The sequence below is a fragment of the Phalangium opilio genome, unplaced genomic scaffold (genome assembly GCF_054372755.1).
Source record: "Phalangium opilio isolate 3A_F unplaced genomic scaffold, DU_Popi_V2 ptg000209l_1, whole genome shotgun sequence".
Lineage (NCBI taxonomy): Eukaryota > Metazoa > Arthropoda > Arachnida > Opiliones > Phalangiidae > Phalangium > Phalangium opilio.
This window is the reverse complement of record NW_028324217.1, coordinates 20,806,821-20,834,496: the sequence shown is the minus strand read 5'-3', so window position 1 is coordinate 20,834,496 and position 27,676 is coordinate 20,806,821. Positions and strand designations below refer to the sequence as shown.

At 39.4% G+C, this 27,676-nt stretch overlaps 2 protein-coding genes across 2 annotated transcripts; both read left to right on the top strand.

Annotated features, from left to right (window-relative positions):
- The first annotated feature begins 122 nt into the window (after positions 1 to 122).
- On the top strand, positions 123 to 14,358 carry LOC149621214 (plexin-B-like). Its single transcript, XM_089854726.1, is given in 16 exon segments — positions 123 to 169; positions 387 to 660; positions 1,520 to 1,975; positions 2,962 to 3,205; positions 4,045 to 4,187; positions 4,260 to 4,453; positions 4,526 to 4,600; positions 5,454 to 5,520; positions 5,594 to 5,740; positions 6,606 to 6,759; positions 8,537 to 8,701; positions 8,786 to 8,979; positions 10,397 to 10,705; positions 10,774 to 10,914; positions 12,048 to 12,122; positions 13,266 to 14,358. Coding segments are annotated over 16 exon segments (2,793 nt in total). The 3' UTR covers positions 13,374 to 14,358.
- Positions 14,359 to 18,855: 4,497 nt separating this feature from the next.
- LOC149621213 (E3 ubiquitin-protein ligase UHRF1-like) lies at positions 18,856 to 27,502 on the top strand. Its single transcript, XM_089853985.1, has 5 exons — positions 18,856 to 18,998; positions 19,373 to 19,576; positions 25,500 to 25,633; positions 25,711 to 26,219; positions 27,187 to 27,502. Exons 1-5 carry the CDS (start codon positions 18,889 to 18,891, stop codon positions 27,295 to 27,297), a joined length of 1,068 nt encoding a protein of 355 aa, XP_089710111.1. The 5' UTR covers positions 18,856 to 18,888; the 3' UTR covers positions 27,298 to 27,502.
- Positions 27,503 to 27,676: the final 174 nt, after the last annotated feature.

Here is a 27,676-nt window from a genome sequence, read left to right as displayed (position 1 = left end):
ACGATAATCCCTTTCCTTATCTGGGTGTGAAGGGGCCATTATAAACAATTACTAAATGGGCCTGAATTATTTCAAAAGTAATATAAGAACCTCCCGTAGGGAGGTTTCTTATATTACTTCTGATGAGACTCAATCTCACTTTCTCTGCGCTCTGCGTTTTCTCGCTCCTGTAAGTCTGTTTTCGATGTGAATTATTGACTGTGGAGCTACTCTTCTTAATGCGATTTCTACATTAATTAATCCAGCGAGATAAGCTAAATTTTAATTTTATTTCATATTTATTGCTTTATTATAATAGGAGATAGGACTCATAATCTGTGTTTAATTTATACAAGATGTGGCGGAAAAATTGTAATGGTCCTCTTGGACCCTTGTTTTTTTTTTAGGACATTGGCTAGTAGCAGCCAAATTAGTTGTCGAACGAGCGCTGCAAATTCGACTACGTACAGCATTTCTAATTTGTATTTACGCATCGATAATTCCACCCTGAGTATTAAGCAACCGTTTACGTACACTGACGATCCCACGATACAAAAGATTGCACCATTAAAGAGTTTTTTAAGTGGAGGGAGGCTCATGACTGTCTCGGGAACCAACTTTTCTTCTGTCCAGCAACCGAGGATGGCTGTCTTTTATAACAACACGATACTTAACGAAAGTGTAAGTATATAAAAGTGAAAATTTTAGGGCGGGGAATTTGATTTGATCGAAGCGCGATGATGTTTTTGACTTCCGCAAAATTGGGAGAGGGTGCGCAATAGTGGCTCAGTATAAAAACAGTAACCCGCGTGGCAAGAATTAGTCAATTAAAACTCCGTTCGGTCCCCTTTCTACCACTGTTGAAGACTAGGTTCGCGGTGTAGAATTCTAGTTCACCAGTGGTGTGTTAGTACTCGTTAAGTTCGGAGTATCGAGCCGAGTACTCGCTAAGTTCGGAGGATCGAGCTGAGTACTCGTTAAGTTCGGAGTATCGAGCCGAGTACTCGTTAAGTTCGGAGTATCGAGCCGAGTACTCGTTAAGTTCGGAGTATCGAGCCGAGTACTCGTTAAGTTCGGAGTATCGAGCCGAGTACTCCTTAAGTTCGGAGTATCGAGCCGAGTACTCCTCAAGTTCGGAGTATCGAGCCGAGTACTTGATAAGAACGTATTGAAATACTGGAGAAAGGTTAGAGTAGCTTTTCAACTTCTTAAATACACCACAAATACTCGAATCTAAGGCTTATAACCTAATCTAAATACTCGATAATCGAAAGAATTTTTAATACTCAGCTCCAAACTCGATATGAAATGTTTCTTATAATCTGACTCTGCTCGAAACCGAAAAAAACGGGACTCTTACAACACTGTAGTTCACCCCGCAATAAGGCACCATTTATAATATTCCCTGCTTTAATTGGCAGTAGGAAAACTGTCATCCAGGAATCATTTTGCTTTCTTTTTAAAGGGGCTTAATTTCATTTAAATCATTGAAAACTTATATTTAGTTTCAACTCTTACGTTTTGCCACTTGTCCAAACAGATTTGCCACGTCCAAAGCTCGAGTACCATGACTTGCCCGGCACCTTCGATAAGTTTCAAAAGCTTAAATAACTTATTGCACATGGGTAACCCATCGGACGCCGCCAATCGGTGGAAATTTCAAATCGGTTTCATTATGGATGAAGTTCACACTGTTAAGGAACTGCGGGACAGTTTCCCATCGGTTCATTCGGAACTTATCTACGTTCAAGACCCTCGTTTCTTCGAATTTGATAGCGATAATATTAAACTTTACAAAGGGGAGTCTCTGGTGATTGAGGGAGAAAATTTGTTGCTGGCTAGCACCGAACACGAAGTAAACGTGACAATCGGAACCCGTCCTTGCAATTTAACGTCTTTGGCTATGACCCAACTTGTTTGTTTGCCACCTGAAGTTCAACCTAAAGGAACTGACGAGCTTGGAAGACGTACTGAGAATGGATTGCCACTAGTTACGGTAACTGTTTTGCCACATTCTAATAGTGGAGGGCTGGCGAAGTATTTTTAAAATACGTAACAGGACATATGTTGCCAAGATCCAAATACTCAGTACAGAATCCCCTCTATTCTTGGTCCCTGTAATAATTAAAGCAAATCTCGGCTCCTGGGGTATCCCTAACACTCTGGCTGATCTTCTACACATAAAATTTACCGTGCCAAAGGCAGAAGCATATCGCAACTCGTCCTTGAGGGTTAAGCTAAAATGAAATTGGCCTTTGCTAAACTTTCAGGGCCAGTAGATGCTCCCATAATCGAGGGGTGGACTTGACTTGCCCTTTTATCAAAGGCTAGTTTTAACTCCGCCCTCGACATTAACGAGTTCTGATTGGCTTCTGCCTTTAGCAAGGTAAAATTTGTGTGTAGAAGATTAGCCGGAAGGTTATGGGTGCCATAAGGATATTTTTAACTGGACATTGGGCCAGCCACCCCCCCCCTGGTCTAGAATAAATAAACTGGTCCATGACCATTGACCAGGGCGCGTCGTCTGCTAAACTTTTGAAGTGGATAATTAAAATAGTTGAGATAATGTCTGGACTCTGGTTACCCTTGAATTTTATTAGTGGTCCCGTGGACCACTGACCCCCCTTCGATTTAATTTATAAACTGGTCCAGGCAATATTTAAACTGGTCATTTGCCCTGTGCCACCGCCTTATTTCCCACGCTGGTGCCATGGGAGCCGACATTTGCTTTAAAGTCAACTTTTAAAATGGATCATTCTTTCTCAAAACCGGACATTTTATTTTTTTTATATTTTATTTGAAAAGCTTTGTTTCATTAAAAAATCTTATAATCAATTTATCAATTTAATGAATTAAACTTCTTGGCCACGTTCCTGTGACGTATTACAGATAAAATTTACAAAACTGCCGCCACCTTCTAATTCTATCCACTCTTCTAATGTTTGACTTTCCCTAATTTTCATTTGTATGGCATTATTTTAGATTCGTATTGGCAGTAATATGCGTTTTGAAATTGGTTATCTTCAGTATGAAGTGGTTAAAACATTAGAGTTTCCTCCATCGGCGATCGCTGGTATCGCGGTGGCCGGTTCATTGCTTATACTCGTGACGCTCGTCATTCTGGCTTTTTTGAGGCAAAAGAGTTCGCAAGCCGAAAGAGAATATAAGAGAATCCAACTTCAAATGGACACACTGGAAAATAGCGTACGCTCAGAGTGCAAGCAAGGTGAGTACTACTTACAAATGTTTTTGTAATACCGCAAGCCTGTCATACTCTTTATAAGTATAGATATTTTGTTCGGAACTGCATTTATATATTGATTTCCTAGTATTGATAATACTTTCGACCGCGCTTGCGTTTTAATATTAGCATAAGTTCATAAGATATGTTCCATAAGTTTGTCACTGTTTACTGAGAGCTTGTCATGAAGTGACGTAGGTCATAGATTCAGGGTAAAGCGACGCCTGGTGAGGCACTGTCAAAGGCTTAGTAATGCAGACTAAATTGGAAGATGGACTGCAAAATTAACCGACTAGTGTAGTCAATTCTCGTGTTTCTGGCATTTTAGTATTAGCATAAGTTCATAAAATATGTTCACCATATGTTTGTCACTGGTTACAAACTGGAGCTTGTCATGAAGTGACGTAGGCCATAGATTCAGGGTAATGCGACCCTTTTGAGGTGCTGTCAAAGGCTTAGTACAAACTAAATATGGAGCTAACAAGTAACAACTGGCTACGGAGAAGAGATAGTCTGACGTCACGCAGCCCCCCTCTGGTTGGCATTTTTGCGCGTAGAATACTGTTTCCAACCGTTAGGGGGATGAAACTCCAGTAAGACATAGAAGGGTGTGACGTTTCAGGGCCAGAACTGTTAGCTCCCTATAGAAAGATGGACTGCAAAACCTAGTGTAGTCAATTCTCGATTCGTTCTCGAACTAGCTCTAAATTAAGTCTCTAGCATTACGAAGTATAGGTAGTGTCATACTTATGGAAAGAACATATCTTATAAACTTATGACATATATTTACGAATATATTCTAAAAAAAAACCAAACCATTTTAGCTTTTGCCGAACTTCAAACTGACATGACTGACTTAACGAACGACATTGAAACAACTGGCATTCCTACGCTTGACCATAGAACTTACGTTATGAAAGTTTTTTTCCCTGGAGTCTATGATCATCCTCTGTTGCAAGATTCCAAAGTAATTAATCAAGAAAATTAAATCAATTTTAATGGGTCTTTAATTAATTTAAATGGGAATTTCGCAATTTAGATTCGAACCAATGGAATGTACAGCAACTACGAAATCGCCATGAATCACTTTGAGCAGCTTCTACACAATAAAGGCTTTCTATTAACATTCATTGATGTTTTAGAGAACCAGAAATCGTTTAATATGAGAGACAAAGTCAATGTCGCTTCACTACTTATGATCGTTTTTACCGAAAGGATGGAATACGCCACGGAGTAAGTTTGATAACTTAATCTTTAGTTTAATTAAAATATACCTGTCTAAATTGATAATTGATTGTTTTTCAGTGTTCTTAAAACGTTGTTACTTCAGTTAGTTGAAAAGTCCGTGTGCACTAAACATCCTCAACTTATGTTACGAAGGTAATTACATAGTTTAAATGAATTTTGAAGTGATAGTAGCGTGTAAGTCGATTAAAATCTAAAAAAGCGTATTGTTTTGAGTAACTTCTATTGTGCTTTGAAAGGCACCTTCGGAGGCTTGCGAGTGCAGTAGCTTTGAAAGAAGTATACAGGGTTCATACAAACCTGGAAAACCTGAAAAAATCAGGGAAATAACTAGTTGACAAAAACCTCAGGGAAATTTCGAATTTTTAGTAAAAATCATGGAAATTTCGAATTTTTAGTAAAAATCAGGGAAATTTCGAATTTTTAGTAAAAATCAGGGAAATTTCGAATTTTTAGTAAAAATCAGGGAAATTTTGAATTTTTAGTAAAAATCAGGGAAATTTGCGTCAAACAGTGGCCGAGTAATTAAGCAAAATGTTCATAAACATACCCTCCATAGGTTTAACATAACACTATACTTTGGAGGCTCATAACTCTGATTATATTAGAGATACGGGGATGTCCTTCTTGTATGTCATAGTCCTATCTCCCCCTCCTTCATTAACATTTGATTCATAGGATAGTCCATATACGGGAAAAACCTGGAAATCTCAGGGAAATTTGTTTTCCAAAAGTTGTATGAACCCTGAGTATAGCAAGTTCGCCGTTTGTGCGTGTAGCCCTTGCTAAGCTTAGTCAACTCCACCCCTCGATTATGGGAGCATGCATCTGGTGGTATTTGTTTAAACTAAACCACAGCCGAGATTAATTCCGTTAACCCTTATGAATAATAAATAAATACTCCAATTAAAACGCTACTACAACTTTTTAAGTTAATTAATTTCAATTAATACGTATTGCATTTGTTTAATGGATCATATTTAATTAGAGCGGAATCTGTTGTGGAGAAGATGTTATCCAATTGGATGGCCCTTTGTATGTACGATTACTTAAAAGTAAGTGTACATGAGTTTAATTAGAAGTTGATAAATTCGATACTAATGATTACATAAACTTGTTTTAACGAAGGAACACGCTGGTAGTTCCCTGTTCCTGTTATTTAGTGCCATTAAACATCAAGTTGAGAAAGGGCCCGTTGACGCTGTTACTCACTACGCCAAATATTCCTTAGCTGAAAATCACCTTTTGCGAGAACAAATTGATTATTCCATTGTTGTAAGTTCAATATTTCATTTATTAAAGGGGAATGCGAATTTAACAATTACATATCATATTTTTGCACGAAAGTGGTATTACGTACGTTACACTTTCGAGTCTCTACTTTCAAAATATCAAGTTTTTAATATAATTGAATTATTAAAGTTTCTATTTTTAAAATCCATTGAAAAATCACGAAAACTCGATCAGTTTCGATATATTAATAATTTAGTCTTGTCGAGCTTGTTTGCCTGTTTGATGACGTCACTATGACGTGAGGAAAAAAAGCTCGGGAATCCTATACGCGGCGTCTCGAGCTTCTCGCCAGTCTAAACTCTGGGTCTGATATAGCAGAGAGAGTGGCACCATCTCACGTGAAAAATATATCTGAGACGTCAGCCCGTTTCTATTTTTAAAATCCATTGAAAAATCACGAAAACTTATGCAGTTTCGATATATCAATAATTTAGTCTTGTCGAGCTTGTTCGCCCGTTTTGTGACGTCACTATGACGTGAGGGGAAAAAAAGCGCGGGAATCCTATACGCGTCTCGAGCTTTGTCCAGGCTTCTCCCCTGTCTAAACTCTGGGTCTGATAGCAGAGAGAGTGGCACCATCTCACGTGAAAAATATATCTGTGACGTCAGACTACGGGAAACGTTTTAGCCCTTCATAAAAAGTGGATTTCAAATAATTTCATATCAAGCATTTTGAAATGCATATTGCCAAATAACCAGAAATTGGAGAATTAAAAGCTTGATATTTTTGAATTCACAGAAATTAATTCTATCTTTTGTTATATAAATCAGAGGTTTTTCAAACGAAGCTTCTCATGTTATTTTGGTTTGTAAAGTTTCTAAGTTAAATCTTGGCAATTAATTGCAGACGGTGCAAGTGGTCTAAGATGATCTCGATGAGAAAGTACTTTGCAAAATGAACGACTGTGATACGATCACGCAAGTGAAAAGCAAAATTTTAGATGCCTTATACAAAAACACTCCGTTCTCCTTACGTCCCTCCGTTCACGATGTTGATTTAGGTAAGTCTTGTTTATATTTTCGTATCAAGTATAAACGCGGGCTTGGCCGCTTCTACATGTTTAAAGTCGCGCCATACTGTCAAATAAGTCTATTTAGGTTTGAGGGTAAAGCCAGTGTTCCAAATATTCCGCTGTTTTCGAATGTTGTATAAATCAGGGTTCGAACTAAAAAAAAACCCACGGGTCTTTCCATGTTTTACCCACAAAAAAACCCACTTAATAAAACCCATCACTAAGATCTTGAATTTTTATGAATTCGAATGCTAGAGTAATTTAATTTTGAAGATAGTTTTAAGATATTTATAGTTTCAACTTCAAAAGAATTTTTCAATATATTTTTTACGTGACATTTTAAGACTTTTTTTTACTAAGCAGTGACTTTTGATTCTTGAATGACAATTTCTATAATACACGGAACTGCTAATTATAATAAAAACCAATAAAACCCGGTGATCAGGGGTTTTATTTTTTTGAAGAAAACGCGGTGGGCTGGTTCTTTTTTATTTGTTAATAAAACCCAGTGGGCTGGATTTTTTTTTAATAAAACCGGTTTTTTTCGAACTTTGTGATGAATAATAGTAAAAAATGGTGCTAAATATAAAAAACCCAATAAAATCCGGTGATCAGGGTTGTTTTTTTTTAAGAAAACGCGGTGGGCTGGTTTTTTTTTAAGAAAACGCGGTGGGCTGGTTTTTTTAAAATAAAACCCGGTGGGCTAGTTTTTTTAAAATAAAACCCGGTGGGCTGTTTTTTTTTCAATAAAATCCGGTGGGCTGTTTTTTTTTTCAATAAAATCCGGTGGGCTGTTTTTTTTCAATAAAATCCGGTGGGCTGGTTTTTTTAATAAAATCCGGTGGGCTGGTTTTTTTAATAAAATCCGGTGGGCTGGTTTTTTTAATAAAATCCGGTGGGCTGGTTTTTTTAATAAAATCCGGTGGGCTGGTTTTTTTAATAAAACCCGTGGGCTGGTTTTTTTAATAAAACCCGTGGGCTGGTTTTTTTAATAAAACCCGGTGGGCTGGGTTTTTTTTAAATAAAACCCGATGGGCTGGGTTTTTTTTAAATAAAACCCGGTGGGCTGGGTTTTTTTAAATAAAACCCGGTGGGCTGGGTTTTTTTTAAATAAAACCCGGTGGGCTGGGTTTTTTTTAAATAAAACCCGGTGGGCTGGGTTTTTTTAAATAAAACCCGGTGGGCTGGGTTTTTTTTAAATAAAACCCGGTGGGCTGGGTTTTTTTTTAATAAAACCCGGTGGGCTGGGTTTTTTTTTAATAAAACCCGGTGGGCTGGGTTTTTTTTAAATAAAACCCGGTGGGCTGGTTTTTTTTTTAAATAAATCCCGGTGGGCTGGTTTTTTTTTTAAATAAAACCCGGTGGGCTGGTTTTTTTTTAAATAAAACCCGGTGGGCTGGTTTTTTTTTAAATAAAACCCGGTGGGCTGGTTTTTTTTTTAAATAAAACCCGGTGGGCTGGGTTTTTTTAAATAAAACCCGGTGGGCTGGTTTTTTTAATAAAATCTAATGACCCGGTTTTTTTCGAACCCTGTGGTAAAATAACGGTAAAAAGTGGAAAATATAACTTTTGATTTTTGAAACACTGGATAAACCTGCAAATAATTAACTCTTCACGAATTCAGCTTATACAAAATTAATTAAAAATATGTCGCTAGTAAAATTTATAGTTGAATTAAAACACGTACGATTGAAAGTAAATTATAAACTCGCTTTTGCAAAAAAACCCGTTACCTTAATTCGAGTAGTTCTGTCTGTACCTTCAGAATGGCGGCATGGCCGAGGTGGCCACTTAACTTTAGCGGATGAAGACTTAACGACAAAAGTCCAAAACGGTTGGAGACGTATAAACACTCTGAAACATTACGGAGTGAAAGATACGGCCATTATGGGCTTGGTGACGAAACAGAATGACAGCTTTAGTTCAAATTGTAAGTCGACGAGGTTTTCTTTATTTGCCACCACGGATCGTGTTGTTTTTTTGAGTAAGGGCTGGATCTCCGTATCTCTTATAGGCTCTTTGTTACACTGCCCACCAGGTACGGGAAACACCTCCCTGAACTCGGCTAGCCCAATTGTTAGTGCCTACGAGATGGAACAAGGAATTCGATATTGGCATCTAGTCAAAAGCCTCGACGATCAGTTCAGCAAAGACAATAATCACAAGTCTATTCCCGAAATTTTCCTAACTCGTCTACTATCAACAAAGGTATGAATACTTAATTAATTCTGATTAAACTAATTAGTACACGAAAGTCCTTTATGGGTGGTAACAGGGATGTTAGATGTTTCAAGGGAGAGGGAAATTACGGAAGCGTTATCGGTAGCGCTCTGCGAATAGTGATTGGGGGGGATGCGAAATCTAACTGTGGAATGGCTTAGGTCGGGTGGGACGCAAAAAAATGGCGGAGCAATACTCGCAATACAACCTCAATTTGTCCTTGAAAGGGGAAAAACAAGACGCCCGTGTTTTAGACTCCTGTTAAAATAACCATAGCCTCCGATATGATCTAGGCCCGTGCCTATCTCAAAACGAGAATATTTTTTTAACTAATTTAGTTCGCCGTGTTTTCTCACTTGGGGGCGCTTTTAGTATCGTAAAATAAAAATAAGTTCAGCCTCGTGACCCCGTCGACTGCTACTATATTAGGGCAAGGCATAGACGTATAGCGGTGAAGCCGAGGTCGCGGTTAGTAAAAAAATGTTTTAGAAAATTTTCGAAGACCTTTATTAAACAATCATGCCAAAGAAGTAAAGGATAAAAAAGTTAATGTTAAAAAAATTAAAGGTTATGAAGGGGTCAAAAAATTCCTCCTATAGTATAATAAAACTGTGGATTAGCAACTTCAAGAAGTTTTGTTTTACTAAAAAAACAACAATGTTAAAATCTCATAATTAATTAATTTTGTTGTCCACACAATCTAACCAAAAGATTCAATAAAAAGTAAATACCCGCTAAAACAATTACGTTAATTTAAGGGCGAAACCTTTCTCTTTCATAAACGTTTTATAATTGGCCCCTAAAATATCAACGACAATTTAGCTATGGAAGACCCCCTTCCAGGGTTCGTTCGGAAAACCTGGATAAGTCAGGGATATGGAAAATAGGGGAAAAAGTCAGGGATTTAAAAATATTTCCTAAAAAAGTCAGGGATATGTCAGGGATTTCGTTTGTTATATCAAACCATGCTTCGAGCAATATGCTAAATATGAGACAGGTGTGATGAAGTGGGCTCTGATAAACACCTTAAAATGGTCAGGGATATTGACAAAATTTGGTCAGGCATAACCTGGAAAAGTCAGGGATTTTCAATGTAAAAATTTCGTACGAACCCTGCGCTTCGCAACGGTAATAAAAGCGCCATCTGGTACACATATTGTGTGAAAATATTTCCTCTATGAAAATGGATATTTCCCTACATAATAATCGACACGCTCGGGCCTAAATCATCTCGGAGGCTCCGAAATAACCTTTTACCGCCGGCGCGTCGGAATGTACGTCAAAAGGCTCGAGCTGCTTATCCCTCATTAAACATCTAATATCCCTTTTTTTACTTATTTTAAAAGTGTTTTTTCTTAATTATTTATGAAATATCTGAGAAATGGACGCGATTTATTTAATGCAGGGAACAGTCCAGAAATTCGTAGATGATTTCCTGCAGACAATCTTAACAGCCAATGAAATGCTCCCTCCTGCCATCAAATGGGTTTTTGATTTGCTTGATGACGCTGCTTTAAAACATAACATAACAGACCCCGAAGTCGTCCACGCCTGGAAAAGCAACAGCCTTCCATTACGATTTTGGGTTAATTTCATCAAAAACCCCGATTTCATTTTGGACATTCAAAAGACACCCATCGTTGATTCCTGCTTGTCTGTCGTGGCCCAAACTTTGATGGACGCCTGTTCAATGACGGAACACCGACTAGGAAAAGTAAGTCTTCTAAAAAAGAGATAATTTCTGCAAAAACAATTAAGTCATTTATATTCGTTCTGTTTTAGGATTCTCCATCCAATAAATTATTGTTTGCTAAAGACATTCCCTCTTATCGAAAAGCTGTTTTACAATTTTATCATGATATCACGAATTTACCACCCGTCACGGACCAAGAAATGAGCGCTACTATGCAAGCTTTGTCACTGGTAAATTTGCTTTCTTTTTTTTTAAGTTTAGAGCTCGGCACTATCTATCCATTGATTGAATGAAAAGTAACACAACATTATGCCTTAAAAGAAGAATGAGTTTTTAAAATGAGGACGCCGCCTTTGGTTTAGTGTCGTCTGCTAAACCCCTCTCTCTTACCCTTTACCTCCCTCAGCCTGTTAGAATTCAACCAATCGCGTAGGGGTAAGAGGTTCTGGCTAGCAGACTACGCCGACTTTGGTTTCGTGTCGTCTGCTAAACCCCTCTCTCTTACCCTTTACCTCCCTCAGCCTGTTAAAATTCAACCAATCGCGTAGGGGTAAGAGGTTCTGGCTAGCAGACTACGATAAAGCAATGGCGGATGGCACAGTAGTCCTTGATTGTTTTTAAGACTAATTAAATGCTAATTATTTTGTAATAGAGAGATCGTTTATTTTTATTTTAATTTTAATATTTCTACTTTTTTATTTTGAAAAAAGACTCTTCTTTTGAGGTATGGTGTCGTGTTAGCTACTCTTTTCCTTTAAACATAAATGTGCACATGTTGCGATGGTTAATAACACTAATATGTCTGTCTGTTAGTAACACTGACACCTAACCTTGCAAAACATGATTAGTAACGGTTAAACATAGCATCAGTGTGGCCGGGGCTTGAACCTGGGAAAAGCAAAGGCCCGGGCACGTGCTTCCCCTACAAGTTGACGTTACTTACAAACGAAAGTCAACTTGTAGGGTAACCACATGACCAGCCCTCTGCTTTAAAGCATAGCGCGGCTCCAGTGCATCCCCTACAAGGGGCCTTTCCTCCTGAACTCCGAATTTTGGCTTGGCAAAGGCTAGTGGGCCCGATTTATACATGCAAGTATAAATCCCGCCCACAAATGCCTCTAGCTTTGCCAAGACAAAACTGGAGTTCGTAAGGAAAGTCAACTTGTAGGGAACCACGTGACCGGCCCTCTGCTTTAAAGTATTTGGCTATAAAACAAGGATCTTATGTGGGCACTTTGATAAATAATACCATAAATAACATAACTACTCAAAATTAAATTTTCCTTCAACTTAATATTATTTCTATAATTTCATATAGATCAATTATTATTTTTTTTCTAATATTAAATGTATGTGATTGTAGGCGCATAGTGGAGAATTTGATTCTCTCAGTGCACTCAAGGAACTGTATGTTTATGCTGCGAAATATAACGACGAAGTAAGGAAATTTTCATTCAAATTTTTTTTTAATGTATTAACAGTCCAGTGGTGTGCTAGTACTCGTTAAGTTCGAGTACTCGGTTCAATACTCGGTATTTCAATATACTCGAGAAAGGTTAGAGTAGTTTAACTTCTTCAATACTCGAAACCAAGGCTTAATTGTAACTTTAGCAGACCATGTGCTTATGAGCATTTATTTTGAAACATTTACTCGACAAATAAATTATTGGGACTCGATTAATGCTCGAGGCGTAAATATTTGGAGCTCGATTAATGCTCGAGGCGTAAATATTTGGGACTCGATTAATGCTCGACACGTAAATATTTGGGACTCGATTAATGCTCGACACTTAATAATTGGGACTCGATTAATGCTCGACACGTAAATATTTGGGACTCGATTAATGCTCGACACTTAATAATTGGGACTCGATTAATGCTCGACACGTAAATATTTGGAGCTCGATTAATGCTCGAGGCGTAAATATTTGGGATTCTATTAATGCTCGAGGCGTAAATATTTAGGACTCGATTAATGCTCGACACGTAAATATTTGGGACTCGATTAATGCTCGACACGTAAATATTTGGGACTCGATTAATGCTCGACACTTAATAATTGGGACTCGATTAATGCTCGACACGTAAATATTTGGGACTCGATTAATGCTCGACACTTAATAATTGGGACTCGATTAATGCTCGACACGTAAATATTTGGGACTCGATTAATGCTCGACACTTAATAATTGGGACTCGATTAATGCTCGACACTTAATAATTGGGACTCGATTAATGCTCGACACTTAATAATTGGGACTCGATTAATGCTCGAGGCGTAAATAATTGGGACTCGATTAATGCTCGAGGCGTAAATATTTGGGACTCGATTAATGCTCGAGGCGTAAATATTTGGGACTCGATTAATGCTCGAGGCGTAAATATTTGGGACTCGATTAATGCTCGAGGCGTAAATTTTTTTTGACTCCATAAATAGTCAATTAAAAAATTACCTAATCTAAATATTCAAAAAAAGAATTGATACTCGGCTCGATATGAATTTTTTTTTATGATCGGACTCGCACACCACTGATTAACACATGTTCTTGATTTCTGATTTTGTCCGTAATTTCTTTGTCAGTTACTGGAAGCGCTGGAACAAGACCCCTATTGCGTCAAAATGCACTTATCGGCCAAATTAGAATCGGTAGCATCTACCCTGGAAGGCGAAGAGACTTCGCTTTGCTGATATACGATGAACATTTTATAGAAATTAACAACCGGTTTTTAAAGAAGATAATTTTAATTTTAAAAGTGCCAAACATTATTCGAAATGCGTGCGTGGCAACTTTTGAATTTTATTAAAGTAATAAACTATAAAAGGAGCAAAAAGGGTTTTAAAAAAATGTGCCTATGCATAAAAGAAATAAATCCGAATGTAGAAATCACTCTACCGGTAACAAAAAGTATGCAATTTTTATTTCTTGACCACTTTTTTTTTTAAGTAATTAATTAATTAATTTTAGAGTTTGAAGAGTGTTAAATAAATGATCATTCCTTTCGTGGGTCATGAACAAATACAAATAGGTTCAATTCTTAATAACTCTCCGTAACATTTTTCAAAGCAGTTTTTAATTTTTTTTTGAAACGTGAACCGAAAGTTTAATTGATATGAAATATAAAACCAAAGAATTTACTGTATCGCTTATTAAGTAATATTTAAATTTATTTTCTCTTTTTTTAAACTAACTCTATAAGGAAATTTTAAGTGTAAAATGTACTTAAAACGTTTTTAATTTGATTATTAATTAATCTGATATTTTTTCCCCAGCGTACGAGAGAATTTGTTAAAATTTAATTTAACAAAAGTATTTTAACAGCCATTTTTTTTTCTGTTTTTCGGGCACGAATAACTGTGATACACGACTTCCTACGAATTTGAGAGATATGAACATTTTTTCAGAGACAAACCTAAAGTGTTTTTATATTAATTTATGCAAAAATTTGGCTAGTTTCGAAAAAAGCGCGAGTGAAAGTGCGGTCGCGCGTTAATATGTAAATAGTGAATATTCGTTAACGTTACAAGATACTGTTCGCGTTCAGGTTTTTTTTTCTTTTCAAAACGAGGGAAAAAATTAACATTTAGATACTCGAGGTGTTCAAAGTCATAATGTCGCCTCTTTGTGACTAGCGTATTTTTTTATAAATAAAAGTTTTCAAATAATTTTATCAAATTTCTGAAATTTTTCCTATGAAAGGAGGTGGTCCTGGAACAAGTACCTGTTCTGCCTTCCCAAACCAGTTTTCCCCTCCGCTTAAGACTTGCAAGATTTCCAAAATCAATCCGTTTCCGCCACTGATTAATTAAAGAAAAGCGCCGGTGGTTCCTAGGGTTCGAAAATTACGGTAATTTTGGAAAATGGTAAATTACGCCGTAATTGAAAAATTAAATTATGTTGATCGTTTATAAGCTAAATAATGAAAAATATCACTTGAACACAGCTATTATTTTATAGCGTAGTATCGTACATTATTTAAACACCGAGTTTTGATGTTTGCAGCTCCAAATACTTTTGAACAGCAACATCCACTTGCTTCTTACCAATTTTGCGAATTATTGCTATTTCACGATTTTAGAACAAAATTCTAGAGAAGGGCCGAAACCAGTTTAAACTGATACCGATATATCGGTTTAGTCAAATTTCGGTACCGATATTGGTATTGACCCATCTCTAGAAATTTCTAACAACTACAGCTTTCCAGCTGACGTAAACGAACTCGACAACAACAATAGACGAGAAAATCAAATTTCATTTCCTTAATCAAATTTTTCCCACGCTTGCCGTTCGACCTTTTATGACTTAATCATGTCTCATGGGAAGAAATGTGTGCTTGCACGGGTAGAGCAAAATATGGAGCTTTTAGACCGTTTTCCAAGTGAAAGAAATGAAAATTCGGTGGTAAATTACCATCGTGGTAATTTATCCGAGAAAATCGTAAATTACAGTTACCGTGGTAAATTACCGTGTAAATTACCATGGTAATTAACCGATTTAGAACCCTAGTGGTTCCCCTACAAATTGACTTTCCTAGTCCTAGACATTTTATGATTTGAACGTGTATTAAGAATCCTAGACAAAATATTTCAAGGCGGATCTGGCGCCTTTTTGTGGCGGAAATTTCAACTCCCCACAAATAGTGTGGCGTTGCGTCTTGCAAGTGTTTTAATTCTCTGTTAATTGACCTCACTGCATCCTACAAACACTTTTTCTTTCATTAAATAATACGGAAAAAAAATAAAATTTAATCTATCTACCTATATCTATATAAATCAAAAAGTCCTGACTGACTGATAATCAACGCCCAGCCCAAACCACTTTCCTTAGAAGGCTGAAAATTTGCAGGTACGTTACTCATAAGTAGTAAGCGCGTACAGAAATTTAAAAATCCTTCTTTGTGGAATAATGTCCGGATGAAAAGTAATATAAAAGGTCCTGACGGGCAACACCGAGTGCCTTCGCTCCTAGGGTGCTACAAAAATACTAATCATCAGTAAAATCTACCCATTCTCAATATAAAACGTCTCTGGTGGGGTTCGAAGAACTGACCGAGCTCGACGCGTTAACTTCAAATGGTTTGCAATATTTTAGTTCACCTCGCAGCGTGTAGAGGCGCCACCAGCGTTAGGCCACCACAGTAAAATTTGTGTTCCCCTCGATTCGATCAGTTCTAGCCCTGTGTGACTGTCAACTTGTCAAGGAGTAGCGTCACGGAGAGGTATTACATTGGACGTGGTGTGTGTGTGTCTGTAACCGCCTTCGAAGTTGGCAAATCGGAGCAAACATGTTCGCTTCTACTCTCCCAGCGTTTCGATTAAGAAGTACGCGGCGATCGGGTAGGGTTACGAGAAACGTTAGCCTCCCAATCAGTCTGGGAAATACCACACTTTCTCTGGTCCAAAACCAGTTTATTAATTGCTTGGACTAGTTTTTAAATTCAAGAAGTGGGGTTTACTGGTCCTCAGGACTGTTTCTTTAATAATTCGTTTTAATAATTGCAAATCTATAGGAGTACAAAGGCTGGGATCAGGCCGGAGACCAGTTTATTATTTCGGACACTGGGGGGGGGGGTCACTGGTCCCGAGGACTAGTTTAAAATATATAATTATTTCCCAATCACCTTATATACCCTAAATTTACAAAAATTGTTAGAGGTATACGCTTGAATTCAAACGTCATGTTTTTAAAATCATTTTAGAAATATAAATTCTTAAAACGTTTTAACTAGAATTAAGGTAAATTAACGACGATTAAAATAAATAATATCAATTATATTTATTTAATTGCTCAAGAAAAACCTCTTAACTGCGTCTCGCCTCTGAGAGGTTTATTTCGGTTTCCCAACTTGTTCTATAATGATCTTGTATTGCACCTCATACTGTGATTGGTTCGCGGGCTTGTATTGGCGCTCCTCTTAAAAATCAGACTCCATATTCCCAAGGAGATATTCCATAAATTGGCCAACCGCTGCTTTTTTACTGTTAATAAAATAACTTTGTGGACGGTTTTCAACCCTTCTAAAATTCCAGGAAAGGGCGAATCGGACTTTCAACATCACTTATCTCTATGTAAATAGGGGTTTTACCGTTTTAGGGAAGGAGTGAGGGGAAAACTACACTTTTTTAAGTGAGAAGGGGGGATAAAATAGTAGTACTATCAGTCTTGGGCGGGAATTGGGCGGTTTTCTGTTAAAAAAAAACAAGATTGTGTTCTGGCCGCGGTTGGTAATTTGGGCTGGTTTCTGCAAGGGTTCGGCGAAATCTTCTAATCTAATCTAGCAACTCTGCGGGTTAGAAAACGCGGGCTATTCGACTACTGCAACTGTTGTGGCAATCGTGAGGCACGTGCAATACTTCAGTGACTACGCGCTCGCCGCTATACGCTTTTGCCGCTCGGTTCATTTAACAATATCAAGTGTTGCTAAATTGGAGAACATTAGCGGTTAAAGTAGAGATAAAAAATGAGACTTCAAGTAGATTACGCTGATGGTTCGGTTTCTGGGAAGATTTTTCAAATCAGTTCCAAAGATTTTTCTAAAACTCATAGGGTTAAAACATTCAGGAACACTGTGTCTTTAACTATTGATATTCCTATAAATAGGTTTGATTTAATCTTCCAAGGAAAGGTTGTAAGTTGCGCTTTTTTCGTTGTTGTCCTGGTATTCATCTACCTTTATTTTTACTAATTAAATTAAAATGAATCGAAACAGCTCACGGATCAACACACCGATGAATGTGGTACCGTCGAAGAAGCACGCCTACACGATTATGGTATCGAGGAGAGGCATACTCTGCAAGTTCGCGTTAAGCTTGACCTCGATGCTGATGTCAAGGATGAAAAGAAAATCAGCTTGTCTAGTGGCGTAAATGGAAATAACGAGCAAACGGCCACTACCAGCACTGTACGTAGCTTTACAACTTTTTAGCTTTTCGGCAGTACAACATACCAACCACCCTTTTATCATAACTGAAACTGGCCATACATAAATTAACCTTTTCCAATATTTCGCATTTACTAATTTCATGGAGGTGCAATACGTAACAACATTGCATTCACAAAAATTGTGGTTACCAAACTTTATAAGAGTATTTTTAGCAATGCTTGACTTTAGCGCACAAGGGATGGCATCAAGCGGTTTGGGAGAAATATTAATTGTTCGGACCTGTTTTTAAATTACTGGTTAATTAGAAATCTATAGCAAAACTAAAGGGGGAGTGGTCCTAAGGACCAGTTTACTATCTTGGACGCTAGGGTTGCCACTGATTCCAAGGAGTAGTTCAGGGAGCCCAGCGGTCCTATAATTTCTATAAAATCTTATATTTTTGAACCTGTCCCATATTATATTATAAATTCATGAAAGGTCTTATAAAATTCTATGTTATTAAGTTAAAGCTCTTTCAGACGATCCAACTTTTTGACTAAGCTTGATAGATCAACTCGAGTTGAATCAACTATAGTTGGATCGTGTGAATAGAAACTGGATGAGTTGAGTCACCTAAAAAGTAAGCTAAGAAAATTTGGATCAGTGATCCAACTTCTGCTGACTCAACTCTTTGATTTCATTTCTTCAGCCAATCAAAACGAATTAGAAATAAAAAACGCGGGTTATTATTAAAGTAGGTGGAACTTCTATTTGGCGGTAAAAGTCTAGTCGCGTGAAAAAGGATTTACTCAACTTTTCGCTTCAAAAGTTCATAAAACGTTTTGAGTCATTTAGTTGGATCGTCTAAAAGTACCTTTTAGTGTTTTTAATTATTAGTCACTTTTTCAAGTAAATAACAATTGTGTCGGTGTTTGCCCTTCAATATTTGAATAGATCAAGGTGAGACGTAAGATCACTTTAAAATAAAGATATCCACACTCTTGAGTCCAATATAATCCTATGATTGGCAACAAATCTTAACTATACCAAGATTTACAAAGTAGTTTAAAAGCAATGGGCCCCTTTATTGAACTTTACATTATTTGTTGTAATTAGTCATATTTAATGTCATGAAGACCATTTCTATGGTTTTGTTGTGTTTTAGTGCGTTTTGCGCACAAACATGTAATCAAGTCGTAACGCACATTTTTTTCTCCCCCGCTTTTAAGGAAGAGGATAGCAATTCTTCAGAATCTGCAGCAACTTTGGAACCTACTAGCAGTAAATATTTTAACGTTGGGGAACTCGTCGACGCGAAAAACGTGCATTTTCAAGGAGCTTGGATGGAAGCTAAAATAGTCGGAATTTTTCGAAAAACGGAAGAACCACCTCAACCATCCTCAGGCAATGAAGATGCAGACTTGCTAATTTATTCCGTTGAATTTGAATCAGAGTGAGAATATTTGAAAGCTATTCATTTCTTTAATCCAAAAGTCCATCAATAATGAAGGAGCCTGTTTATTGTGCCATTTTGAGTCGAAAATATTCCATGACATTTTGCCGTCCGAGCCACTGTTTTCAAGTTAGGATTGGAGTAATTTACGGATGACCCCTTAAATTTAATTAAGAAATTTAAAGACAATGATTTCTAATTTAATTAAGGGGTCATCCCTAAAATATTCCAATCATATCTCGAAAACAGTGGCTCGGACGGCAAAATGTCGTAGAACATTTTCGATCCAAAATGGCTCAAAGAACATCACCCTTAATCTCTGAGAGACTTTCAGAAGCATCCTTTATATATTTTCGGTTTTGTTTTGTTTCTAGCGAAACCAAAGCTGAGCTTCCGTTAAAAAGTATTCGCCCTAGAGCTCGACAAAAGGTGACATATGACAAAGTGACACCTGGCTCGAAAATCATGGTGAATTATAACACTGATGATTCAACAAAAATTGGACACTATTACGACATGATCGTCAATCGCAAAAGTACAAGGAGACTGAAATATGTCATTGGAACCGTCTTCTTTGGGTATTTTATTTTTTCCTCGCTTTTTTGTATTTATAGCTAAGAATTAATTAGCAACTGATGATTGATCAAATTAACTTACCTTGTTCCACTATTAACGCATGTGCTAGAGTTGAAGATCCTGTTAAAGTTTAATTTCACTTAGTTTTCATCTCAATTGCTTCCTAAAGTCCTAAAATTAATGTTTGATCCTATCATTCTGGAAAAAGTCCCGTAAAATCCTTTTTTTTTCATAAAACAAGTATCATTTTCTATAAAAACAATTTGAGAGTCGGCTGGTGACACTTCAACCCACTGGTATCAAATAGTAAAAGTAGCTTCAAGCCCTAAATAATGCATTTATGAGTTGTACTAGCTGTTACCCGCGGTGTCGCTCGCGTGTAATAAGAACTTCCATCGAAACAAGTCACGAAAATAAAATTCCGTATTACCTAGGTGTGGTTGGGGTGGGGAGGGCGCATTTGTTTCGTATATGCTAATGTAGTACAGTATTCATGTTTCCTAACTTGCTAAGGGAATGTTCGAGATGGCCGAACGGTTGGCGTATGTTGTAACGGCTCATGGAGAGAGAGAGAGAGAACGCAAGAGGTAACAACCAAAACAACTTTATTAAGATAAGACCGCCATCGGACCGAATGCCCCTTTTCATTGTTAAACTTTGGTATATATATACAATTTAAAAAACATGTGACAAGATTAAAAAACGATAACATATTAGTAGGTTATTTTTTCCATTATTGGAGGAGTTCCAACACCTCCCCTTTTAAGTAAAATCGTAGGACTTCTGGCGGGGATCCATACTGATGCGCTCGGGTATCTTCTTTACTCGTCCGGACCGCCGTACTTCCCCATCCTCGGAGTCTGAGTCTGGTATGTTGAACCGTACATGGCGTTCGGGAGCGGGCACTGTGGTCCCAGCAGGAACTCGATCGGGATTTACTCTTCGGTCAGGGATGGGTAGATCGAATGTGTCCATGAATACGGAGTAGGGATTGCCCTTTTGATCGTTATTCAGACGGTGGTAAAGTTGGTTGGCATGGAACTTCTTGTTAGTGGCATCATCCATAAGAACATCATAAACTACGCCTTTGACCGTTTGAATTCTTCCTGGATACCACGTCTTTGACTGGTGTTGCCGAGCATAGACTAGGTCTCCGACTTTGAAGGTGCGTCGTCGAGCCCCATGATGACGGTTGAATTGTCGCTCCATGGTTGGATTGCGCTCTGATGACGAAGAGGCCGGAGGATGGAGAAGGTCTAGCTCGGTACGAAGTGTTCGGCCCAAGAAGAGTTCTGCAGGGCTTTTCTGGTCTATACTGTAGTTAGGGGTTGAGCGATAGGACAGCAGGAAGACGTCTAGCATGTAAGGGACATCTCCTTCGCCCTTGAGTTTCTCTAATGCCCTCTTGAAGGTGTCCACGAAACGTTCCGCCTGCCCATTGGATTGTGGATGGTACGGCGGGGAGAAGATATGCTGGATCCCTTTTCGGGAACAGAACGAGGCGAAGTCGTGTGAAGCAAACTGGGTTCCGTTATCGCTCACCAGTACTTCCGGATAACCATAGCGTGCGAAAAGGTTGTTCAGGACGGATATGGTGGCGGATGACGTGGTGGTTTTCATGTCGAAAATCTCGGGATACTTGCTATAGGCATCGACGACTATAAGATACTGGTGGCCGTTATGGGGACCGGCGTAGTCGATGTGTATCCTCTGCCAGGCCTTCACGGCTTTCGGCCAGGAATGCAACAGAGTCTTGACAGGGAACTTTGCTGCAGAGCGACATTTGGAACATTTCTTCACGAAGTCTTCAATTTGAGCGTCCAGAAAAGGCCAGTAGGCGTGAGCGCGAGCCAAAGATTTCATCCTACTGGTTCCAGGATGTCCTCGGTGAAGTAGTTTCAGGACGGTTGCTCGTAATGGGTAAGGTATTACCACTCTATTCTGTAGAAGCACGCAACCCTGCTCGATAGTAAGCAGGTCCTTCCTTCTGTGGAATTGTTCGAGGGTGGTTGCCTCAGGTGTCGCTCGGATATTCTTTAATGTCGGCCACCCATTCCGAATATACCCGACGACCTTCTGTAAGACTGGATCCGCCTGAGCAGAGGATTGAATGTCTTGGAAAGTGACTGGAAGCTGTCGGACTATGGCCTCCACATCGTCTGTGACTTGGAGACTTGCGAGTACGATGTCGTCGTCCGGAGAAGAATGTGACGAGATAAGTCTGGACAGGGCGTCGGCCTGCCCGAAAGAGGTAGTCTTGCGATATTCTATCTTGAAGTCATAGGCGATAAGAATGAGTGCCCAGCGTTGAAGACGGTTAGCAGTATGTACCGGTACGCCTTTCTTGCTTCCAAAGATTGCTAACAGCGGTTTATGGTCCGTGAGCAGAATAAAGCGGCGCCCATAGAGCATTTTATGAAACTTCTTGACCGCGAAGGTAAGCGCGAGACCTTCCTTCTCGATTTGACTATAGTTCTTCTCCGCCGGGGTCAATGCCCGTGATACATGAGCTACAGCTTGAATTGACCCATCTGGCATGCGATGTTGGAAGACCGCCCCAAGTCCATAATCGGAGGCATCAGCAGCGACAATGATGTCCAGTGTAGGATCATAATGCGTTAAAAGGAGATCTGATTGAAGCGTCATCTTCAGTTCCTCGAAGGCGTTCTGGCATTTAGGTGTCCAAGACCAAGTCCGTTTGGATTCCAATAATTCGTCCAGTGGCTGTCTCATGAAACGCATATTATTAACGAAAACCTGGTAATAGTTCACCATTCCCAAAAATGAACGTAATGTTGGCAGGTCAACTGGTGCTGGCATGTGGACAATAGCCTTGATCTTCTCGGGGTCGGGTCGTCGACCAGCGCTATCAATGATAAATCCCAGATATTTTATTTGTGTCATGAATAGTTTACATTTCTCGAGGCGAAGGCGGAATCCATAGTCTTTAATACGGGAGAGTACTTCTTTGAGGTGTCGCTGGTGTTCTTCGAAGTCACGGCTGACAATGATTATATCATCGAGGTAAGCGGTTGCGAATTCAAGTCCAGCAAGCATTTGGTCCATTATTGTTTGGAAAATTCCCGGAGCGGATTTCACCCCAAACGGAAGTCTCTGATATTGGAAGTTCCCGAGATGAGTGGAAATGGTACAAAGTGGTTTAGAATCGTCGTCCAGTTCTACTTGTAAGTATGCTTCAGATAGATCCAATTGGGAGAAAAGTTTTCCCCCGTTGAGCGTCGCAAATATGTCTTCCGGCAGCGGTAATGGGTGTTGATTGAGTTCTATGGTCTCATTCAGGCCGGTGGAAAAATCTGCGCAAAGACGGGTAGTGCCGTTAGGTTTCCTTACGCTTACGATTGGTGCTGCCCAATCAGTGTGCTCGACGGCTTTCAGGACATTTGACTCTTCCAGGCGTTTGATCTCCATTTCGATAGTTTTGCGGGCGGCAAACGAAACTGGCCTGGCTCTACGGTATACTGGAGTGCTTCCGGGTTTGAGAGTAAGGCGGGCTTTCGCTTTAGTACACAGCCCCAAACCGTCCTCAAAGACATCCGGAAACTCGTTCTTCAGCGTCGCAAGGCATTCGGCGACAGGTGAGGCAGTACAGAGGTTAATGGCTTGAGTACCGAGTCGGGAGCATTGTCGTAAGCTATCCAGAAGACCGAAGAAATCTAGGGTTTCCACTCCCAGAAGGTTTAGGGATCCGTCTTTTGCCAAGTAGAAGCTGTGTTGAATTTCTGCTGGTCCCAGTTTAAATTTTGCCGTTGCTTTCCCAAGGAATGTAGTGCTTGATCCATCGAATAGCACTCCTTGCTCGCTGCAGGGGGTTAACTTCGGCTTACCAATTCGTTCGTAAGTCGCCTCATTGATAATGTTGCCTTCCGCTCCACTGTCCAAGTAGAAAACTACGGGAACGTCGTTAACCAAGAATTCCCCCGTTATGAGTTTCGAAGGTCGCATGGAATTCAGGCTGACTGTATTTATCTGGCTTCTGTCTGGTTTCCGGTGTCCGGATACTCGTTTCTGATTTTCGCATTGACTAGCGAGGTGACCAGTTCGAGAGCATTTATGGCATTCAGTCTTAGCGTGCGTGCATTCCCTGACCCAGTGCATCTCTCCGCATCGAAAACAGGCGTATGGCGGCGGTTTCGAAGATCTTTGAGATGACTTGGCTCTCCGCTTCTCGGGAGATCTGGAAGGATGCCGTACAGAAGTCTTCCGACGACGGAAGCTGTTGATCGGCGTGGCCTTTGCTTGGAAAACCGTCTGTTCAGTCTTCGTAGCGACGATGGTCAGGACTTCGTCAATGACATTCTTGAGTTCAATGTTGGCCTCGGTATTTAACCGTTGCAGGATTCTGGTTCGTATGGATTCGTCTTCTGGTCTGGACAATCCACATAGGGAAACCAGAATTCCGAATTGATCTTCGGTCAAATCGGAGAAATTGAAGCGCTTTAGAAGTAGTTTAACGCGGTTGAAATACGGGCCATAATCTTCATCCAATTGACGCTGGATTCGCATTAGGTTGAATCTTTCTATGAAGAGTGTCTGTTTCTTCCCGAAAAGTTTCTTGAGGTTCTCTACTGTCGTTGCATACGGGTAGTCGGTTGGCTCTTTGGGCATACAGGACCGATAATACTCGCTGAAGGCTTCGTTAGACAGTTTCGAGACCAGATACTTGACTTTGGCAACGTCGGTCAGATTTGGGACACTAATATCCACGAGATAGTCAAATCTCTTCAGCCATTGTTCCAGTTTGTCGCCATCGTGTTCATCAGGCTCGAAGATTGGAATGTCAAGGCAAGCTATTGTGGATGTGGGTGCTGGAGTCGAGGTTGACGGACCGGAGGTTCCTGCTGTCTGGAGTAGAAGGTCGATGATCCTTTGGTTCTGCTGCTGGGACGCTATTTGCTGCTGCATAAACGCGTTCAACACGTCTCCCAGAGCGGACGAGGAGTCGGAGGATCCGCTTTCCTGCTTTGGCATGTTGTCGGAATCAGTATCGCGACTTTACCCGGAAAACCGTAACGCGACTATATCCGAAGACCGTAAAACGACACCCCACTTCTGACACCACTGTTGTAACGGCTCATGGAGAGAGAGAGAGAACGCAAGAGGTAACAACCAAAACAACTTTATTAAGATAAGACCGCCATCGGACCGAATGCCCCTTTTCATTGTTAAACTTTGGTATATATATACAATTTAAAAAACATGTGACAAGATTAAAAAACGATAACATATTAGTAGGTTATTTTTTCCATTATTGGAGGAGTTCCAACAGCGTACAATAAGCCCTTACCACAACTAGCTAAAACGGTATTTTCGTCTATCCAGCCTCTGACACAAACCACAAACATACAAACTCTCAGATCATAATCTTAAAAGCCAGTATGTCTTTCGCAACTTAGATAAAAACCTATAGCAGCTACACGTTGAAGGGTCAGGAGATGTTTTCAACGACAACTATAAATAAATAACAGCGACCCAGTTCATGTGGACATTGTTTCATAAAGAAGAGGCTTTTCAATTTCTAGCCGCCATTTAAAAAGATTTTCACAAATCGAGCCCAAAAGACCATTGCACCCGTCTATAGGTTAAAGGAAACCAGTGTACTCAATATTTGTGAAATCGGTTGAAACGCGCGAACTTTTTTGCATAGAGAAGATTTTTTATATTTTTGGGCGCCATTTATTAATATGGCGGCGGATTGGAAAAATATTTCTGAGTACGTGCCTACTACTTACGAGTAACGTTCCTGCAAATTTTCAGCCTTCTAGGACAAGCGGTTTGGGCTGGGCGTTGATTATCAGTCAGTCAGTCAGAACTTTGATTTATATGGATATAAATAGATTAACGCATAAATTTCGACTTTTCTTAAGGAATTTCAGTTCCTTCAATCGTATTTTTATTTCCCAACAGAGTTGAAGACACTGCGCTACAGGACTGCAAAATTCATCTAGTGGATGATATGTATATTATAGAAGACAATGTCCTCTTGGCAGATAGAGATGCCACCTTAAATGAACTGATGCTCAAGGGCTCTAGTCTAAAAAGTACAATTTGTTTGTTGATTAGCCAATTTTAGTATATCACTTCAATTTTTCACGTTATTCTTCTTTCGCTCCAATAGGACTTAGAAAACCCGAGTGTTCCCATTGTCAGGATAGACCTGACGTTACATGCCGAGAATGTTCGTGTTCAGTGTGTGGTGGTAAAGATGAACCTCACGAACAAATAGTGTGCGATCAGTGTCAAGAGTGCTTTCACCTCTGGTGCCTGAATCCAAAGTTGGATTCGGTACCAGAGGGTGATTGGTTCTGCGCCAGTTGCAAAAATAAGGATGATATCCGCAAACCCGGACAAAAAGGGAAAAGCAAAAAAAATTCGAGAGGGTCCATGAAATCATCCACTCGTGATTGGGGTAAAGGCATGGCTTGCGCCGGAAGAACCAAAGAATGCACGATTGTGCCCATGGATCATTTTGGCCCTATACCTGGAATAGTAGTAGGAATGTCCTGGCAGTACAGGATTCTAGCCTCTGAAGCTGGCGTTCATCGTCCACCAGTTGGTGGAATACACGGACGGGAAGAGGACGGAGCGTATTCAATAGCACTCTCCGGAGGCTACGAAGATGATCTTGTTAGTAGTCGTTGAGTCCAGATTTTCGATGTACGCTCTATCTTGAAAAAAGTGATGCTAAGATCCGCCTCTTGGACGCGCATAATACGAATGAGAGGGAAATGGGTTACTACCAGAACCTGAATAAGGCGGGGATTTCGAAAAAGGGGGGAGAGTAAGGGATAAGTCAGGGGTTTGTCCTAAGTTTTGTCCTAAAATGTCAAGTATTTCTTTTGGTATATCAAACCATGCTTCGAGCAATGGTAAATATGGGTCAGGTGTGATGAAGTGGGCTCAGGGATATTTTCAAAACTTCGTCAGGGATAAGCTGGAAAAGTCAGGTATTTTCGATATAACAATTTCGTCCGAAGCCTGCTTACTGAAAAACGGAGGTTTCAAGATGTTTTTTGGTTCAATCTTAAAATGGTGTTGATGAATCATGACGTATTTTCGAAACTCCGGTCTGTTAGATGGACATTACGATTGGCCTCAAAATAACGGCCCATTTTTCAAGTGCAGCGTATATCGAAAATCCGTGAAGAAATTTCAAGCAAAGTTTATTTCTCATAAAGATTGCGCTTCTAATGCATTGTTTTCTAAAGATGAATTTTAAAAAGCTTGTGTTGAGGGCAAAATTCCAGAAAGTGCTTGGTAATCTTAAAAATTATCGTAAAAATTAAAATTTTTCTCGTACCCTGTTGATGTATATACTCAGCAAGGAATAATCACCTATGAAAACCCACCTTTAGTGTAGTTAGAAGTGGTGATGAAATGTTCACAAAAGGGCTACTCGTGATTTAAGTCGCTATTTTCTCGCTCATACAGTCCTTTCTACGGGATCAATTCCTCTTGTGTATAAAATGCTCAGCTTGAACTTCATTTATGTGGTTGTTGTTGCGTGTGGGAAACGCCTATTTGATAGAAGCGCAACATTTTTGGCCCACATTAACACGGAACGAAAGCAATGAACGGATTCGTTTCTTTTTAGGATGAAGGAGAAACATTCTACTACACCGGAAGTGGAGGCAGGGACCTCGGTGGAAATAAAAGAACGGCGGAACAATCATGCGATCAAGTTCTAACTGATAAAAACCAGTAATAATTATTTCTTCTTATGGCCTTTTCAGACGATACAACTTTTTGACTTGTTAAGACGAGTCAACCCGAGTTAACTAGTTCGGGCTTATGAACAAGTTGAATCACCAAATTAAAAATTGATCATTGACCCATCTAGTTGAGTCGGAAGTTGTTTCGTTTGAAAAAAGCCTTTAAAGCAACAGGCGGCTCCATTATCGCCCCTAGCATTCTGGCTAGCCTTCTGGACACGAATTTTATCTAGCGAAAGGCAGGAACCAATCAGACCTAATGCACTAGGTCCCATTGGTTCCTGCCTTTGGCTTAACTAGCCTTTAGAAAGCTTAAACACTGTGTACACTCTTAAAAATTTTGGGTTGTTTTTGACCCAAAATGGGTCATTT

Excerpts from the sequence above, each read along its gene's own strand:
- LOC149621213 (XM_089853985.1), top strand. The coding sequence starts at position 18,889 with ATGGAAGCTAAAATAGTCGGAATTTTTCGAAAAACGGAAGAACCACCT. Across the intron at positions 19,577-25,499 it reads ATTGGAACCGTCTTCTTTGG|AGTTGAAGACACTGCGCTAC; the intron begins GTATTTTATTTT and ends ATTTCCCAACAG. Across the intron at positions 26,220-27,186 it reads GAGGCTACGAAGATGATCTT|GATGAAGGAGAAACATTCTA; the intron begins GTTAGTAGTCGT and ends GTTTCTTTTTAG.